Genomic DNA, 17,223 nt, shown 5'->3' with positions numbered 1-17,223 from the left:
CCTACTACACAAAACCATGCTAATAAGACTGGGAGCCTTGGGAGCTTTGCTTAGTACATGGAAACAGACACAGAAAGGCAGCCAAAATGGGATGACAAAGAAGCAGAAACCAGAACAGAGATCCAGGAATAATGGAGTCAAGCAATCCTAACAGATGCAGAGTTCAAAACAATGGTTATAAAGATGCTCAATGAACTTAGGGGAAGTGTAGATGAATTCAGTGAGAACTTTGACAAAGAGATAAAAAACATATAAATGGAAATGGAAATTATAAAAGGGAACCAGTCAGAAATGAAGAACACATTATCTGAGATAAAGAATATATTAGAGGGAATCAACAGAGTGGATAAAGAAAATGATCACATCACCAATATAGAGGATGGGGAAGCCAAGTACACTCCATCAAGTGGCAAGAAAAAAGAAGCCAAGAATATAATAATAATTTATGGAGCCTATGGAACACAATTAAATGTAAAAATATCCATGTCATAGTGCTCCAACCAAAAGACAGAATGGCTGAATGGATAAGAAAACAAGACCCCTACATATGCTGCCTACAAGAGACTCAACTCAGATTAAAAGACACACACAGACTAAAAGGAAGGGGATGGAAAAAGATATTGTCTTGATGGACCTAGAGGGTATTTCATTGAATGAAATAAGTCAGATAAAGACAAATATCACATGATTTTATGTATATGTGGAATCTAAAGAACAAAATAAACAACAACAAAAACATAAATAAACTCAGATACAGAGAATATTTTGAGGTCTACTAGATGGGAGGGGGTTAGGGGAGATGGCAAAAAGGGCAAAGGGATTAAGAAGTACAAACGGATAGTTACAAAAGAGATGTGAAGATATAAAGTGTAGCATAAGGAAAATAGTTAATAATGATGTAATAAATACCTAAGAGGGAAGAGGGATAGTAGATAGTGGGGTCATCACTTCGTGACTTATATAGATCTCTAATCGCTATGCCCTACAACTGAAACTAATATATTATTGTATGCCAACTCTAACTGAAAAAAAACAAAACAAAACTCATTGAATTGTACAATGTAAATATGAGCAACTGTCTATTATATTTCAATAAAGTTGAAAAAAATTCATGTAATATGTATTAAAACAGTGAGATCCTTCTAAAAACAATACTTTTCCATTGTAATTAGAATAAAATTCAAACTTTTTAACGTCTGACATGATTCGGCCCTGCCTTCATTTCCCTTAACAGACCTAGTACTCTCTTCTTCGTTCACCCACCAGTTTTATTGGTTTTCTTTCTGTCCCTCTATATGCCAATCTCATTCCATTTTGAGGAGTCTGCCCTTGCTTCCCCTGTGTCAGGAACACTCTCCTAGCCCTCTACCTGGCTGGCTCCCTTTTACCTACAACTCTTTGTCTGAAACATCAGAGGGTTCCCTGACCTCTCACCTAAAGCAGCCTCTCCCCTACTCACTCTCTCATTAGGCTATTTTTACTAACACTATTTGAAATTATATCATTTATTTCTTCACTTGTTTTTTGTCTGTCTCCTATTAGAATGTAAGCTCCAAGAGATCTAAGCTCTTGTATGATCACTGTTATATCTCTAATGCCTAGAAAAATGCCCAGCACAAAGTTGGTACTCAATAAAACATTTCTGAAATAAGGAATTTTGATGACTGGAAGAAAGTAGCCTTAACTGTAGGGATGGGGGAGGAGCAAGTTTGAATAAGACTAATCCATGAATGATTAGTAAAGTAAAGGCAGTAGGAAAAAGACACCTCTTTTAGGAAGCACAATTGAGAGAAGAGACAGAGAGTGAAAGTTGGAAGAAAACCAAGACTGTTTAAGGGTCATTACAAGAGAAGAACTCGTTTCTCTTTACATCAAAGAATTAAACAAAAGCCCTTCGGTCTACTCAGGAAAATGCAAACACATACAAAACAGGGTTCGAGAACTCCCTAAAGTTCCTGTACTCCAGGTTAAGAAGCCCTACAGTACAAACACAACAGAGATTCTAAGACATGGGTTAATGTTCACTGGTGGAGAAAGGCCACTGAGCGAATAAGAAGCCCAGGTAAAGGGTGTGCCCTGTCCTCTGAGACAAGAAAGGAAAGCAAGGTCAGGTGAAGATTTAGATAAGAAGGGGTAGAAATCTGAAGAAGTTCCTGCCTGGTGGAATTTTGAATTTTCAGTAAAAAAGGAGGCAAGATCATGTGCTAAAAAGTATCATTAGTGTTGAGCAAATTATCAGGTACATAATATGTGCTGAACAAATGTCTACTGAATATTTTGATAGAATAATTGAAACTACTGGAGTATTTTACATGGGATTCTGAATTCTGGTTCCACAGAAGGTCAACTTCCTTTATTTTTATAAAACTGTCTCCAAAAGTAGGAAGTAGGAAGAATAGCCTCAGTAACAGAAGGATGGAGAAAACCACACAAAATTTTATAAATAATTTTGAGATAACTTTTTGTATTTATAATCAAAATAAGTATATGTTTTAGAGATTCACCTCAAACAAATTTAAGCTTTCTTATGAAAAAGAATAACAGTCATTCCATCCAAACCCAAACTCCCACTTCCCTTCAATCCAGATATACCGTAAAGAAGTAACTTGTCTTTTTCAAAGAACATAAAATAATGGCTGTAGAAGAAGTACCATTCATCAAGACCTCTTGGAAACATAAGAAGGGGTGAAATAGTTGTTTTCAAGAGATTTTTCTGAACTAAAAGAATTTAAAAATATATAGACTGCTGTTATTAGCATAATGAAGACATGGAACTACCTTACTAACTAGCTCATTTCAAAAGATTATATGAGGTAGATGTACAAAAAAGTTTACAGCAGTGTTGTTCACATTAACCAAAACTGTAAAATCTTTAATGTCCATCAAGAGTACATAAATTGTGGTATACTCTTACAACAGAATACTAAACAAACTGCAAGCAACAATGAGGATAAATCTTAAAAACATAATGTTGAGTAAAGAAGCAAAATGGAAAGGAAAACTTAGTATAACTTCATTTATGTAAAGTTCAAAAACAAGCCAAACTAGAATGTGCGTGTTCATATAAAAGATGGAGAAACTATGAGGAAAAGCAAGGAAATGGCGATCACAGAAGTCAGGATCATGGCTGTATCTGGGGAGCAGAAGGGGAGAGTGACAGGAAAAGAGAATGAATAACACCTGCTCTCTGTACATGGAGCACTTTGAGCAAATTATCCTCAAATTGAACTAAGCAACCAAAAAACAAAACAAGAGAGCCCAGAGAATCTCCACAACTGATTATATGCTGGGGTATAAGTAGTGAGTGTTTTCTTAAGATAAACAAAATAAGATATGTTTTGGAAGCTGCCTTTAAACAATGTAAAAGTTTATTGTTTAAAATAAGTATTTCATTAAAGTGTCTTCATAATTATTTCCCACTAAATTAGACTGAATGATTTAGTTCATGGAACAATTAAAATAAAAACAAAAATGGGTTTTATCCTGGAGACAGATTTGAGTGACACTTTAATCTATTTTTAAAAATCGACTGTTATTGTTTATTGCCTTACAGATTAAAAAAATAAAAAGTGCAGTTGAAATGCCAGTAGAGAAAATTTAAAACAAGGAATATCCTGAGCTATAAGGGCATGAAATGAAAGAAGAAAACTCTGGGACACTGTTATCTTTGCCGACTTTTCTGAAGCCACGATCCTTGACTTTATTGAAAGAAAAAAAAAATGTATTCCTATACGTATTTAGATAGCAGGTCCATGATCACAGCAGTTATTCAATTTAAGTCTTAAATATTTTTTCAAACGAAAGCCAGCTTACCCTGCTTTTCCTGTGTATAATTTCTACTGAAATTATAAGAGATTTTCATGCAAATGCCTATGTAAATCTCGGCCCTTCACCTCCCAAAGTTTATAAAGAGGTTTAGAAGTGAGAAGTTGGGAGTCAGGATGAGCCAAGTTGAACTCCCAAATCTCTGACTTTCAAATTCCTCAGCTCCACTCCATAGTGTTTCTAAACAGAACAGTCTCCCCAACAACCAAGCGGACAGCTGCGGCACGAACCGAAGCGGTCACCATAGGAACTGGGCTCAACCCTAAGCTCCTAAGAAACGGCAACAGGAGCAAAGTTTGCTCCCGGAGAGATTCCCGGCACCGCAACACTGCCCGCTACTGCCCCTCACAGCAGGCCAAGCAGTGAGTACCTACTTCGGGGGTCGCTCCCAGCCCCAATTCCGGCTCCCTTGCAGCTGCCCTCTCAGAGGCCTTCCGGCGCAGGAGCCGCTTTTACCCAACCTGGCGCATCCCCGCTGCTTCTACCTGGAGCTCCGGATCCCTCCCCGGGGTTCTCAGCCCGCGGTCCTTCCCGGAGCTCATCTCGACGACTGCCAGGCCTCGGCCTCGGCCAAGGATCCAGGACCCTCCCAAGGTCCATCCTCCGCCCCTTTACCCTCCTTTCCCACCCGCAAATCACCCTGGCCCCGCCCCAATGCAGGAGGAGGGAGGCGGGACCCGGCGGGAAAGAGCCGGGCGGTTAGCGGCGGCCGGCGCCGCGGTCGGCCCCGCCCTCACGCTCTGTACCTGAGGCGGGCTTGTCCTCCACCTCCCCGGCGCCTTCGCTCCGCTTCCGTCCCGCGCGCCCCCAGTCCCTATGCGCACGCGTACCTGGCTCGACCCGACCTCTCGCGGGGACTACAAGCCGTGTGCGCGCACTCACGCACGTAGAGAGTGTACGTCCACCTGCTCACTGCAAGACGCCTAGGAAAGGCCTCTTCCTGGTCCATCCGCGCCGCGCAGGCGCACGCCCACGCAGCGCCTAGACGACCCATCCGAGCGTCTCGTCTCCTAGTAACCAGCCGCTACCCCTTTTCCGTCACTTCTTACTCTGTGCCGCCTGCGGCAGCACCTGGATGGAACGCGCATGCGCGGGGTTGTGTGCCTTCTGGCCACCTTCCCTCTGCTCCCGAACACCTGCGGCTCTGCTGCGGCGTCTTTGTGCCGCTTTTTCTAGGGTTTGGGCACAGTTCTGGACCCACAATCAGTGACCCTGTTACTCCCCAGAGCTGATCTTGGGCGCTGGGAAGTTGGTGCGCTCTCCTGCAGCAGCCAGGATCCGGGTTTCGGGGAGTCTCCCAGGTAGGGTCCTGCCGCTGCATCTCCAAGGAGGGAGCCTGTCGGTTCGGCGAGCGCCGGCTGCCTGCAGTCTGGGGAGCCTGCGGGCCCGCGGCCCGGGTCAGCCCTGCACGGTCCAGTCAGGGCTGAATCGGAAAGGCGCAGAACCAGCACAGAAAGCGTAGATTACTTCTTCACATACCAGCCCCTTTCCAGATTCTCTTAATTAGAGAACACTCACTTAACGTAATCAAGTGTAATAATACTTTTGGGCATCTATGTTGAAATTCACATTACCTAAAGGTGGAGAAATTAGCTTTTTAGTGAAAAAGAATGAGAACTACATCATTCTGCCAAATTTTTGGAACCCAGCTTGAAAAGCAATACTGCTTTTTAACATTTCTTTATGTGTTATATGTTCCACCTTTCTTAACCCAAGGGCTTCTGAACTTTAACGGTGGCTTTATCGCCCTGTCTTTTCCACAAATGACCTAGATAACTAGGTTTTTATAGCTCCTCTCTGATTATCTTGATTTAGCATTCACCATTGCATTTCAAGAGTAATCTCACATTTGAAGACACAAAAACAATTCCTGTTTTTGCCAGGTGAGCACTCATTTTTTTCTCACAATGTATTATTGTTGGCATAAACAAATTTTCTTAGAACAAGTGTCTTCAGAGATACATTTAAATATAAATGCCATGTTTTTCCATTCTCTGCTGATTTTTATCAATGTGTGTGTCCTTACATTTTCTCATTTTATAGCATTTATTTTCAGATATCATATACTTTGCAAATATAGCTGGATACTAAGTAAAATTGAGTGTCTGCTATTTTAGAAAAAAATCAGAAGTCTCAAGAGGTACATTTCCTCCATAATATAATTATAGCTGATGATAGAATATATTACAAAGAAGCGTGAGCTCTCAAAGACCACCCTGAAAAATGGGGTTCTGTCTGAAATGGGTAAGAACAGGAATGAACTGCATCTCCTGCACAGCACTGCTCCAGGGGTGTCAGACCCTCCCTCAGCCATAAACGGTCCTTTCTGCTTCTTAAAAACAAAACCAACCTAACAAAATGCCCCGCCCCCTCCCTCTCTCTCACAGACTTTCATCAGCATATTAACAAGTATCTTCTGGTCTGATCATTAAAAATTCCAAATGTTTATGATCTTAAAAATCAGACAGGAAAGAGTTAACATGAATACCTCTACCTAATCCCCCCACTTCCAGGAGAAAAAAAAATACTGGTTTTTAAACCTTAAATTGTTAGAATAAAAAGGATGGGAGTGCCACTAATTGTGAAGTTCAGTGAGGAACAAAAGCAGATGTCCTCACAAAAAAGCAGATGTCCTCACAAAAAGCATATGACAGAGCTCCCTTCCAACTATAATAACTCGGTGTGCTCGCTAGAAAAAATTATGATCGTACGAGCTTCATGCATGATTGGTACCATTGCTGTTTATTGTAAGACTGTCCTTGAGAATCAATCAAATGAAGCCTGGCCAGTGTAGGTTTTGCAACCAAGAATGAGAAACATGATCCAAATGCCCTTTATGAAGACGACGTGATGGCCTATTTCCTACCAAAAAGAAACATCCAGTAAAAGTGAATTGGGCAGAAATTCATGTTCTTTACAGGATATCAAATTAACCAGCAGCTACACTTACAATTAAAAGAGAGAGAGGCTGTCATTACACATAAAGAGGTATATGAAGCTAACTAAGAAAAATGCTCAAGTGCTTAAACTATTTGGGAAAAATACAAACTTTAAAACATAATCTCAATTATTAGAAATCTGTATATCAAAAAAGGTCTCAGATGGCAATGCCTCTTATCTTTCATAATCTTTGCATTGTATAATAAATGCGCTCTAAAAATGGGGAAGTAGTTCTTTTTCCCCCCCCATAAACTCCCTTTTCACACATATCTTGAATAAAGAGAGGATACAATGGAAATTCAAAATGAAATCTTTTTTTAGTAAAATCATAACTTTTCATTACATAATAATATCTGATTAAAGTGACTGAGGTATTCAAGCTAGGAAGGACTACAATCAAGTTTATGTTTAGCCTCAGAAAGAAAGCAAATAATCTTCAAAACGCTGATGCTATGACAAAGACTTCTGAAAGCAAAGCCAAGACTTTCCTAAAGCTGGCAGCCTTGGTGAGCAAGACAGAGCCTAGCACTTAATTCTGATCACCTCCCAGGACCAACCGTACCACCACCAGTACCACCATCTGAGACCATAGGCCTGTTTGTAACATTATAAGTAACAGCCTGCCACTTACATTCCTCCAGTCTATAAATTAATTATGTATTCATTTCAACATTATCACTTGATCTAAATGTTAGATATAAACATCTGTGGCATGCAATTCCAAAAGTTCGAATTTGCAGTGAACAGTCTGGACACTCATCCCCTTTCCATCTCTTTTTATCCAGAAAAACAAAGTTTTTTTTTTCCAAAAAGGGTTAAAAAATTGATTTTCAAATTGGATTTTTTGCATAATATCCTACTTAACATCTCTGAACTTCTTTAACTCATTTAATAATGGTCGTTACTTTTTCAAATACTTTCTCTACCAACCATCACTTATTACATGGAGTCCTAAGAACGGTTTCTATAAACAGTGATGTCAGAATATGCTCTCACATATGGCACTTATGCACACTTTATATGTAAATCTCATACATGAAATATGTTCAAATCCTGTGCAATAGGTCCTTTTATGGAGTAAATACATTCCCAACAAAATAACAGGAAACTCTCAAGGATCAACACTATAAGATAAAAATCACCTGATTTTTCAGAGTCTAAATTCTTCTGAGATGCCAGAGACAGCTCTGATTCGAAGGGATCTATCTCACAAGTTGCTCCTGCTGTGCAGGAGCCTATCGTGTGCGGGGTAACCAGGTGCGCACACGCCTCCAGAGACTCATTGCACATCATTGGCTCCAGTACCCAGTCGGTGACAGGAAGGGGACTCTGGCAGAGGTCTGGCAAGTCCTACCCCTTAAGTTCCCTTTGGCTTTGTGTCTGCGTATTCCCAGAACTATCGAACTCAAGCCAATGGCATCCTAAAACCTTCCCGTTGTGCCACGAGAGTGTGAAATCAAATTTAAAACACACCTCAGAACTATTTTACTGGGCCACGTTGAGGTTCAAATGGTGAGGGAGGGGAGGAGCAGACACTTAAAAAGAGATGGATTCCACATCCTTTGTGTAGCCAGCTCCAGTTATGGTGTATTAACTTAGGTCTGAACGAAAAAACACTCAGGCTAGTCAAGTGTTCTAACATATACTAACATCATTAAATGTAGCAGCATTCCCACCCCACCCCACCCTGCGGATTCTGCTTTTAATCCCCTTTGTTAGACTGGGCACACAGAGAGAGAAGTTCCCAGAATAATGCCGAGCAGCACCGAAGCCAGGCAGTGAGCCCTATGTACCAGAGTAGTGGCTTCCCTCCAACTCGGGCCGCCTCCTGGGGCCACACGTCTTCCTGTCCCAGTAAGAGAGAGGACGGCGTCGCCGCGGCCGAGCGCACAGCATCCTGCTTTGTTCCTTGAGGATAACGGACTCGGTCTGCGCGCATCCATCACCCACACTGGCTGGAGGGGACACTACTCAGACCCCACTCTGAGCGACCGGGATTCGGCGGGGGCGACCAGAGTCTCAAGAGCAGCCATGCCGGGGAAAGGAAGGAAGCCTGGTACTCTTACCACCACATTGAAATACTACTCCGTTCTGCAGACGGCAGCACATACAATCCAAAGCAAGGTTTGCAAGAAAACCGCTCCCCCAAGTGATGCACGAAATCCAGCCATCTTCCAGAGCTGAAGGCAAGTAAGATCATAGTGGACTGTGTTCCAGTGGACGCACGAGCTCCCCGCACCTTCCCTCTCCATCTCCCTCCCTCCCGGCTTTTTTCCCCAAAAACTCCTGCTGAGAAGGAGCGTGCATGTTCTCCGCGCTGGCCGGGAGCAGCGCAGGTCAGCGGCGGGCCGCTGTCACTATGGTCTGCCAAGTTCTGGGCCTGGCCCCGCGTCCTGCTCTGCGTGCACCCTGCTCCACTGCTGCCTCCAGCCACAGCTCCTGCGGAAGGGTCGCTGCTACGGGCTCATCACCGCTGCCTCTCCATCCCTACCCTTGGCATAATGTACATAACCCTTCCTTCTGCCTTACTTTGGGTCTGCTGGCTCCAGGCCTGGGCGCGCACACACACAACCACACGCGCGCACACAACCATACATACAGCTGAAATGAACACACATCTGCACACACACAAACAGACGCGCCCGCGCGCTTCCTATAGGAGAAGACTTGGAGGGAACCTCCACAGCACCTCGTCCTGAAGGCAGCCAGCCTGCAACAAGTGCCCTGGGTGGGGATGAAATCTTGAACAGACACCCACCCCCTACCCACAGATGGGCAGGCCCTGTCATCTTGCCCACTCCGCTGACCCCTAGAAACCTTTGCACCTGTCCTGCTAGGTACCATTTCTTGGTAAATTTAACATAAGCACTGAGAAAATAAGATTACCTGTGTAACGTAGCCACCTTACAATCCTTCAATTGAAACGTCATGTCTGCATGGGAAGACGTGCTTGAGGACAGTGGCATAGGCTAACACAGACTTGAATCTGCCACCAGAACCTTTAAGGGTTTTGCTTACAATGACTCAGCATTTCTGCTACAACACAGCATAATGGCGCTTAGAGTTTCCACTGTTCTAAGGTAGCCTCATCATTCAGACTCAGCCTCTAAATTACAATGTGGTTGATGTGTGACCGCTGCTTCCATTGTATACAAGCAGGTTGCCCAATCAGAGACTAAACCACAGGGCAGTTACCTAATGACAAATGTGTGTTAGCCTATGCCACTGTCTTCAAGCAAGTCTTCTTATACTGACATGACCTATTGATTGAAGGGCTGTTAGGTGGCTATGTTATACAGGTAATCTTATTTGCTTAGTGCTTATGAGAATTTTACCAAGGAGTGTAGAAGGGTAACACAAAAGGGTTTTTCAAGATTTGCCCTGGCTCTTCCTGGTCACATGAATGGCCTTGCCCAGGCCAGGCTCTTCCTGGTCACATGAATCCCGTGGGAAAGCCTTGTTGAGTATTGCCAGATTTCCTAATTCTTGGTACGAGATTTAGGCGACTTCTACCTCATTACCTCTGCTAGGCTAATAGAAGTCTTTTTCGAACACATAGAAGAAACTCCCTCAATGTCAGTTTCTCAGCTTTTTCTTCGTATTGGTTTCGCCAGTCTCTTACAGATGTTTAGTCTTTGGTTTGACACAGAAGAATTCTTCAGCAGCTGTTTTTTTTTTTTTGCAATGAAGAAGTAACCTTACAATGACTCGGCATTTTTCCTACAATAAAGCAATATGGCAGCTATGGTTTCAACTGCTATCCATTTGCTTCCTCACAGTACACTCAGGCTCAATTATGAACCTGAGTCGCAGCCAATGTGCGACTTCTGCCTTTACTAACATAGGCAGTTTTCCTGACAAACATACAAAAGTAGAGGCAAATTAAAGATCATTGACTGCCCACATATGCCGTTGACCTCACATAAGATTTGGAATGTAAACATGACATTCGATTGGAGGTCAGTATGAAATCTGTCTCGGCCACCTTCGATTCCACGCAGTGATTTCTCAGTGTTGATGTGAATTTTCTCAGTGATATGCACTCGTCACTTCAAAAAAAGCACTACATCATCTTCTCTTTTGAAGACGTGGATTGGTGACATGGGCCCAAGGTACATGGCTTATCTTTTCCTAACAAAAATAGGAGGGAGACTGAGAAACAAGGCACTAAGGCTATGCTCTCTGAAAACTAGTAGATAAGATAACTTAAACCACAGGGCATGTCTGTCCTCATGTAATTTGAGTCTTATCTTTAAACCTAGGACCTTGTCTCCTGCCTGCATGTCCTATTGGGATCTAGTGTGCTATCCTTGGTTGCAGTTATAATCCCACCTCTATTACCAGAAAGCAGATTTGAGAAATTAGCCCAAACCATTTCTTACGACATTCTCCGACATAGACTGAAATGATGGCGTAATCCCACATTTCCAATCCTGTTCTCTGTGAACAAAAGTTGCCTGAAGTCCTTGTCTCAAAGCAAAAACCTTCTCAGGAGAGAAAAAATAAAACGGAGACTGTGGAAATCTGAACCAAGCCTGGACCTCCTAAAAGGACATAGTTAAAGCCCAGGCCTACTACTTCAAGTCCATCCAATTGGTAACAATGTCCAGTCTCAAGAACTAGGCCCACAAATATCCAGCCTGGCCCTTATTACCTGAAACTCTTGTGGACACTTTGGCATACAGATCCAAGCTGTCATCTCCTAGGAAGAGGAAGAATGGAGGACTTGGTGCACTTCGCCTAGACTGTACTCCCTTGAAAGCATTTACAATAGATATTGGGCCTATGGCACCAATGCTGTGTCATCATAACAGTACATTCAGCAAAAACTGGTCCGAAGTCACCAATTTTTTTTAAACAATTATTGAAAGTTGACCATAGTTTGCAGCACCAAGACTTGCTTCTGGTAAGAGACTGTAGTGTTGGCACTAAGAAACCTGGTAGAAGCCTGGACTGTTCTTTAAAAAACTCGACTGGGGAGCTTGGAATAACAACCAAGTACTGCTTCTATTTCTAGGAATTAGAGTGCAGATCTTGGCCCACAGAATGTAGCCTAACTTTACATAACGAATCTTTAGGTAGAGGACTTGGCAAATGGTCACATGACATTCTTGATAGGAAAAAAAGTTGTCGGAAACCCATGGTCTAGGAGTCAGTCCTCTGATGGAACAGGGGTAAGTTGGGTGGACATTTGAAAACACAACACCAGGCAATCTCATATATAAGGTAAATACACATGTTCTGAAGCCTGGTTTATTATATGAAGTGAAATGAAAACCTACGGCCACAGCAGCAAGACTGGTCACTTGGTAGATACTAGATTAGTGCGGGGTATTCCTTGATCCCCATGTGAATTCCACCAGGTGTTTAGTGAATCTCTGCATGATTCCCTAGTGATTTCCAAGTGATTTTCAGGTGATTTCCACCTTATTTCTCTTCCTTTATTTTCAAAAATGTGTTTTCAAACTCATCTCATAAACTCTTATTTTCAATATTCAGCATTGAGTCATTGCCATTTAAGCAATTTTCTGTTGACAGCTGTGGCCAAAGGTCCGCATAAAAGAATAGTGCAAGAGTTTCACATGAATCCATTCAGAGTTATACTCAAAATGACCCAGCATTTTTGCTATATATAGCAAAATGGCACTTATAGTGTATATTGCTCTAAAGTGGCTTTGTCAAGAAGACTCAGCCTCCAAATTACAACGCAGTTCATGTTCAACAGCAGCTTCCACTGCATTGAAGCAGTTTTCCTGAACACAGATGAAACCTAAGACCAGTTATCTAACAACAATTGTCCCTTAACCTATGCTGCCATCATCAAGTGAATCTTGTCATGCAGACATGACCTTTCTATTGAAGTGTCATTAGGTGGCTATGTTCCACAGACACTGTAATTTTCTAAGGTATTATCTAAATTTTACCAAGAAATTGAGAAGGGTCACTCAAAGGTGAGTGCCACACCATCAACCCAATATCACGTGACTCCTTTTGATGCCCATAGGCCAATGTCTTGACGGTCATGTGAATCCCATAGGGAAACCACGTGAGTATCGCGAGAATAAATCTAGACGACTTCCACTTCCTCTGCTAAGCTAAAATCAGCCACTTCAGAACACAGTGATGGAACAGCCTCAATGTCAATATCTCAGATTTCTTTCCTTGGTGGTTAAGGCAGTCCCTCTCAGGATTTGTAGTCTGAGGTTCGGTATAGAGAAATTCTGAGGCAACTATTCTTTCTGCCATCAAATGGTATCCTCACATTGACTCGGCATTCTTCCTACAGTACAGAAATATGCAGCTATTGTTTCCACTGCTATCCAGTCACTGCCTCACAGCACACTCAAGCTCAATGATCAATGCTGCCAATATGCAACTATTTCCTCCACGAATAGAAGTCAGTTTTCCTGACCAACTGAAAAACTAGAGGCAAATTAAAGATCATTGACTGCCCTCATATACCTTTGACTTCAAATTAGATTTGTAATGTGGACAGGACAGTCCATTGGAGGATAGGTAGGAGGCAGTCTCCGCACCTTCTGCTCCACGTAGGGTAATGACTTCTCCATATTGATGGGAATTGTCTCAGTGTTATGCACTTTTCACTACAAAGGGAGGACTACATTATCCTCCCTTGTGAGGATATGGATTGCTGACATGGGCCCAAAGCACAGGGTCTGTCTTTGCCTAACAAAAATAAGAGAGCAGACTGGGATTAAAGCACTAAGCCTGTTCACTCTGACAACTAGTAGAGAGGAAAACTGAATCCAAAGGGCAATCCTGTCTTTATGTAATTTGAGTCTTATCTAGAAACTTAAACCTGGTGTCCAGCCTCTAATTACTATTAGGAACCAGGATGCTGACCTCGGTTTTGCAGTTCCAATCCCTTCCCCTATTTCCAGGAAGTAGATCTGAGAAAATAGCCCACAGTATTTTTCCAACTATTTCCGACATAGACTGAAATGGTGATGAAATCCCAAGTTTCAAGCCCGTTTTCTGTGAACAGATGTTGCCTGGAACCCTGGCTCAAGATAAAAACCTTCTTTCTGGAAGTAAATATAAAACAGAGACTGTGGAAATCTGAATGAAGCCTTGACCAACTAAAAGGAAGCAGTGAAACTCAAGGCCACAATGTCAAGATCATCCAATTGGTAACAATATTCAGTCAGAAGACCTAGGTCCACAAACTTGCAGACTGGCTTCTGCTACCTGAAACTCTTGTGGACATCTTGGTCTACAGATTAAGCTGTCATCTCGTTGAAGGAGGAAGAATGGAGTATTCGGTGCATGGTTCCAAGACTGTCTTCCTTTAAAGTATTTACGAGAGAAATTGGGCAGAAGACACCAAATGTGTCATCATAACAGTACATTCAGCATGAACTGGTTCCACGTCACCAATTTTCCTTTTAGACAATTATTGAAAGGTGACCATAGCGTGCAGCACCAAGCCTTTCTTCTGGTAAGAGAAGACGGAGTGGGCAATAAGAAACCTGGCCAAAGACTGGACTGTTCTTTAAAAAACATAATTGGGGAGCTTGGAATCACAGCCACATTTTGATCCTATTTCTAGAAAGTAGAGTGGAGACTGTGGCCCACAGAATTTAGCTTGACTTTACATAACAAGTCTTTAGGTAGAGGATTTGACAAACAGTCACAAGACATTCTTGCTAGGAAACGAAAAGTCGTTCGAAGTCCATGGCCTAGGAGTCAGTCCTCTGCGGGAACAGGGGTAAGTTGTGTGGATGTTTGAAAACCCAACACCACGCAAACATTATATATAAGGTAAAATCATTTGCAGTACAATTCATGCTATGAAGCCTGGTTCATTCTAAGAAGTAAAGTGAAATCGTACGGCCACAGCAACAAGACTGGTCACTTGGCAGATTTCTGATTAGTGCGTGGTAATCTTTGATCCCAATGTGAATTCCACTAGTTGTTTATTTGATCTCCACATGATTCTCTAGTGATTTCTAAATGATTTTCAGTTGACTTACACCTTATTCCTCTTCTTCCATTTTCAAACAATTTTTTTTAAAACTTATCTCATAAACTCTTATTTTCAATATTCTGCATTGAATCATTGGCCTTTAAGCAATTTCCTCTCGACAATAGTAGTCTAGGCTTTACTTTCAAGAATAGCGAGGATCTTCCACCAGGACCGTTAAGAGTTATGCTCACAATGATTCAGCGTTTCTGCTACAATACAGCATAATTGCACAATGGTTTCTATCGCTGTAAGGTAGCTTCGTCATTCAGACTCAGCCTCTAAATTTCAAAGCAATTAATGTGTGACCTCTGCTTTCATTGCATACAGGCAGGTTGCGTGACCAGAGATGAAATCTCAGGGCAGGTACCTAAGACAAATGTGTGTTACCCTATGCCACTGTCCTCAAACACGTCTTCTCCTGCAGACATGATCTTCCAATTGAAGGTCTGTTAGGGGGCTATGTTACCTAGGAAATCTTATTTTCTCAGTGCTTATGTGAATTTTACCAATGAATGTAGAAGGTTAACACAAAAGTGAGTGCCACACCAAGACCGCAATTTCACGTGATTTTCGTGTGTTGCCCTCAGGCCAGTCTCTACCTGGTCACAAGATTTAGCGGGAAAGCCTTGCTAGTATTGCAAGACTTCCTAATTCTTGGTACGAATTTTCCAGGCAAATTTCACCTCATTACCTATGATAGGCTACTACAAGTCTTTTCAGAACACGTTGAAGAAAATTCCTCAATTTCAGTATCTCAGCTTTTTTTCCATATTGTTTAAGCCAGTCTCTTGCAGATTTTAGTCTGTGGTTTGATATAGAGAAATTCTTAAGCCCCCGTTCTTTATGCAATGAAGAAGTATCCTCACAATGACTCAGCATTTTTCCTACAATAATGCAATAAGGCAGCTATGGTTTCAACCACTATCCATTTGCTGCCTCACAGCACACTCAGGCTCAGTTATGAACGTAGTCAATGTGTGACTTCTGCCTCCCCTGACAGAGGTGGTTTTGCTGAGAAACAGACAAAAGTAGAGGCGAATTAAAGAAAATTGCCCACATATACTGTTGACCTCACATAAGATTTGGAATGTGGACATGACATTCATTTGGAAGTCAGTACGAAGTCTGTCTCGGACACCTTCTGTTCCATGAATACTCAGGATTTCTCTGGGTTGATTTGAATTTTCTCAGTGATATGCACTTGTCACTTCAAAGAAACCACTACAACATCTTCCCTTGTGAAGATCTGGATTGGTGACATGGGCAAAGGCACAAGGCATGTCTTTTCCTAGCAAAAATTAGAAGGAAGACTGGGCAACAAGGTACTAAGCCTATCCTCCTTGAAAACTAGTATATAGGATAACTTAAACAACAGGGCAAGTCTGTCTTCATGTAATTTGAGTTATCTCAAAACTTACGAACTTGTCTCCTGCCTGCATTTTCTATTGAGATCCAGTGTACTGTCCTTGGTTGCAGTTATAATTCATACCTCTATTTTCAAAAAGGAGATTTGAGAAATTAGCCTTGATCATTGTTTACGACTTTCTCGGACTTAGACTGAAAGGGTGGCATAAGCCCACATTTCCAAGTGTGTTCTCTGTGAATAAATGTTGCCTGAAGTCCTTGTCTCAAAGCAAAAGCCTTCTTTAAGGAAGAAAAAATAAAACAGAGACTTTGGAAATCTGAACCAAGCCTGGACCTCCTAAAAATATCATATTTAAACCCAGGAATAAATGTAAAGACTATTCATTTGGTAACAATATCCAGTCTCAAGACTTAGGCCTGTGAAACTCTTATGGAAATCTTGGCCTATAGCACCAAGCTATCTTCTCCCAGGGGGAGTGAGAATGGATAACTTTGTTCATGCCTCCAAGACTGTACTCCCTTGAAAGCATTTACAATAGAAATTGGTCTGATGGCACCAACCTGGTGTCATCATAACAGTATATTCAGCACAACCTGGTCCCACGTCAATTTTACTTTTAGACAATTATAGAAAGGTGATTATACCTTGCAGCACGAAGCCTTTCTTCTGGTAGGAGAAGGTAGTGTCAGTACTAAGAAATCTGGCCAAAGCCTGGACTGTTCTTTAAAAACTTGACTGGGGAGTTTGGAGTCACTACCAAGTATTGCTCCTATTTCTAGCAAATAGAGTGCATACCATGGACCACAGAATCTAGCCTACCTTTACATAATGAGTGCATAGGTGAGGACTTGGCAAACGGTCCCAAGACATTCTCGGTATGAAAAGAAAAGTCGTTGGAAGTTTGTGGTGTAGGATGCAATCCTCTGCTGGAACCGGGGTAAGTTGTGTGGACATTTAAAAACACAACACCACGCCAATCTCATATATAAGGTAAACTCATTTGCAATACGATTCATGTTCTGAAGCCTTATTTATTCTCCGAAGTAAAGTGAAACCCTAAGGTTATAGCAAGAAGACTGGTCACTTAGTAGATTCCAGATTAGTG

The 17,223-nt window shown here is 42.0% G+C and overlaps 1 protein-coding gene across 9 annotated transcripts in view; it reads right to left on the bottom strand.

Moving 5' to 3' along the window:
• Nucleotides 1-4,957, bottom strand: part of TSGA10 (testis specific 10) — a 103,548-nt gene extending 98,591 nt beyond the window's left edge. For 2 of the 9 annotated variants that reach the window (XM_039872472.1, XM_039872473.1), the window contains exon 1: nucleotides 4,311-4,533. In XM_039872472.1, the coding sequence (XP_039728406.1) occupies nucleotides 4,311-4,367 (57 nt within the window). In that variant the 5' untranslated portion in view covers nucleotides 4,368-4,533. Of the gene's footprint in view, nucleotides 1-4,310; nucleotides 4,535-4,571 lie in introns of those variants that run through there. The other 7 variants (XM_039872477.1, XM_039872479.1, XM_039872478.1 and 4 more) reach the window with 7 other exon arrangements.
• Between the last annotated feature and the right edge of the window lie 12,266 nt (nucleotides 4,958-17,223).

The sequence above is a fragment of the Pteropus medius genome, unplaced genomic scaffold (genome assembly GCF_902729225.1).
Source record: "Pteropus medius unplaced genomic scaffold, Ma_sr-lr_union100, whole genome shotgun sequence".
Lineage (NCBI taxonomy): Eukaryota > Metazoa > Chordata > Mammalia > Chiroptera > Pteropodidae > Pteropus > Pteropus medius.
Note: the sequence above shows the minus strand (reverse complement) of the source record. Positions and strands in the feature narration are given on the sequence as shown.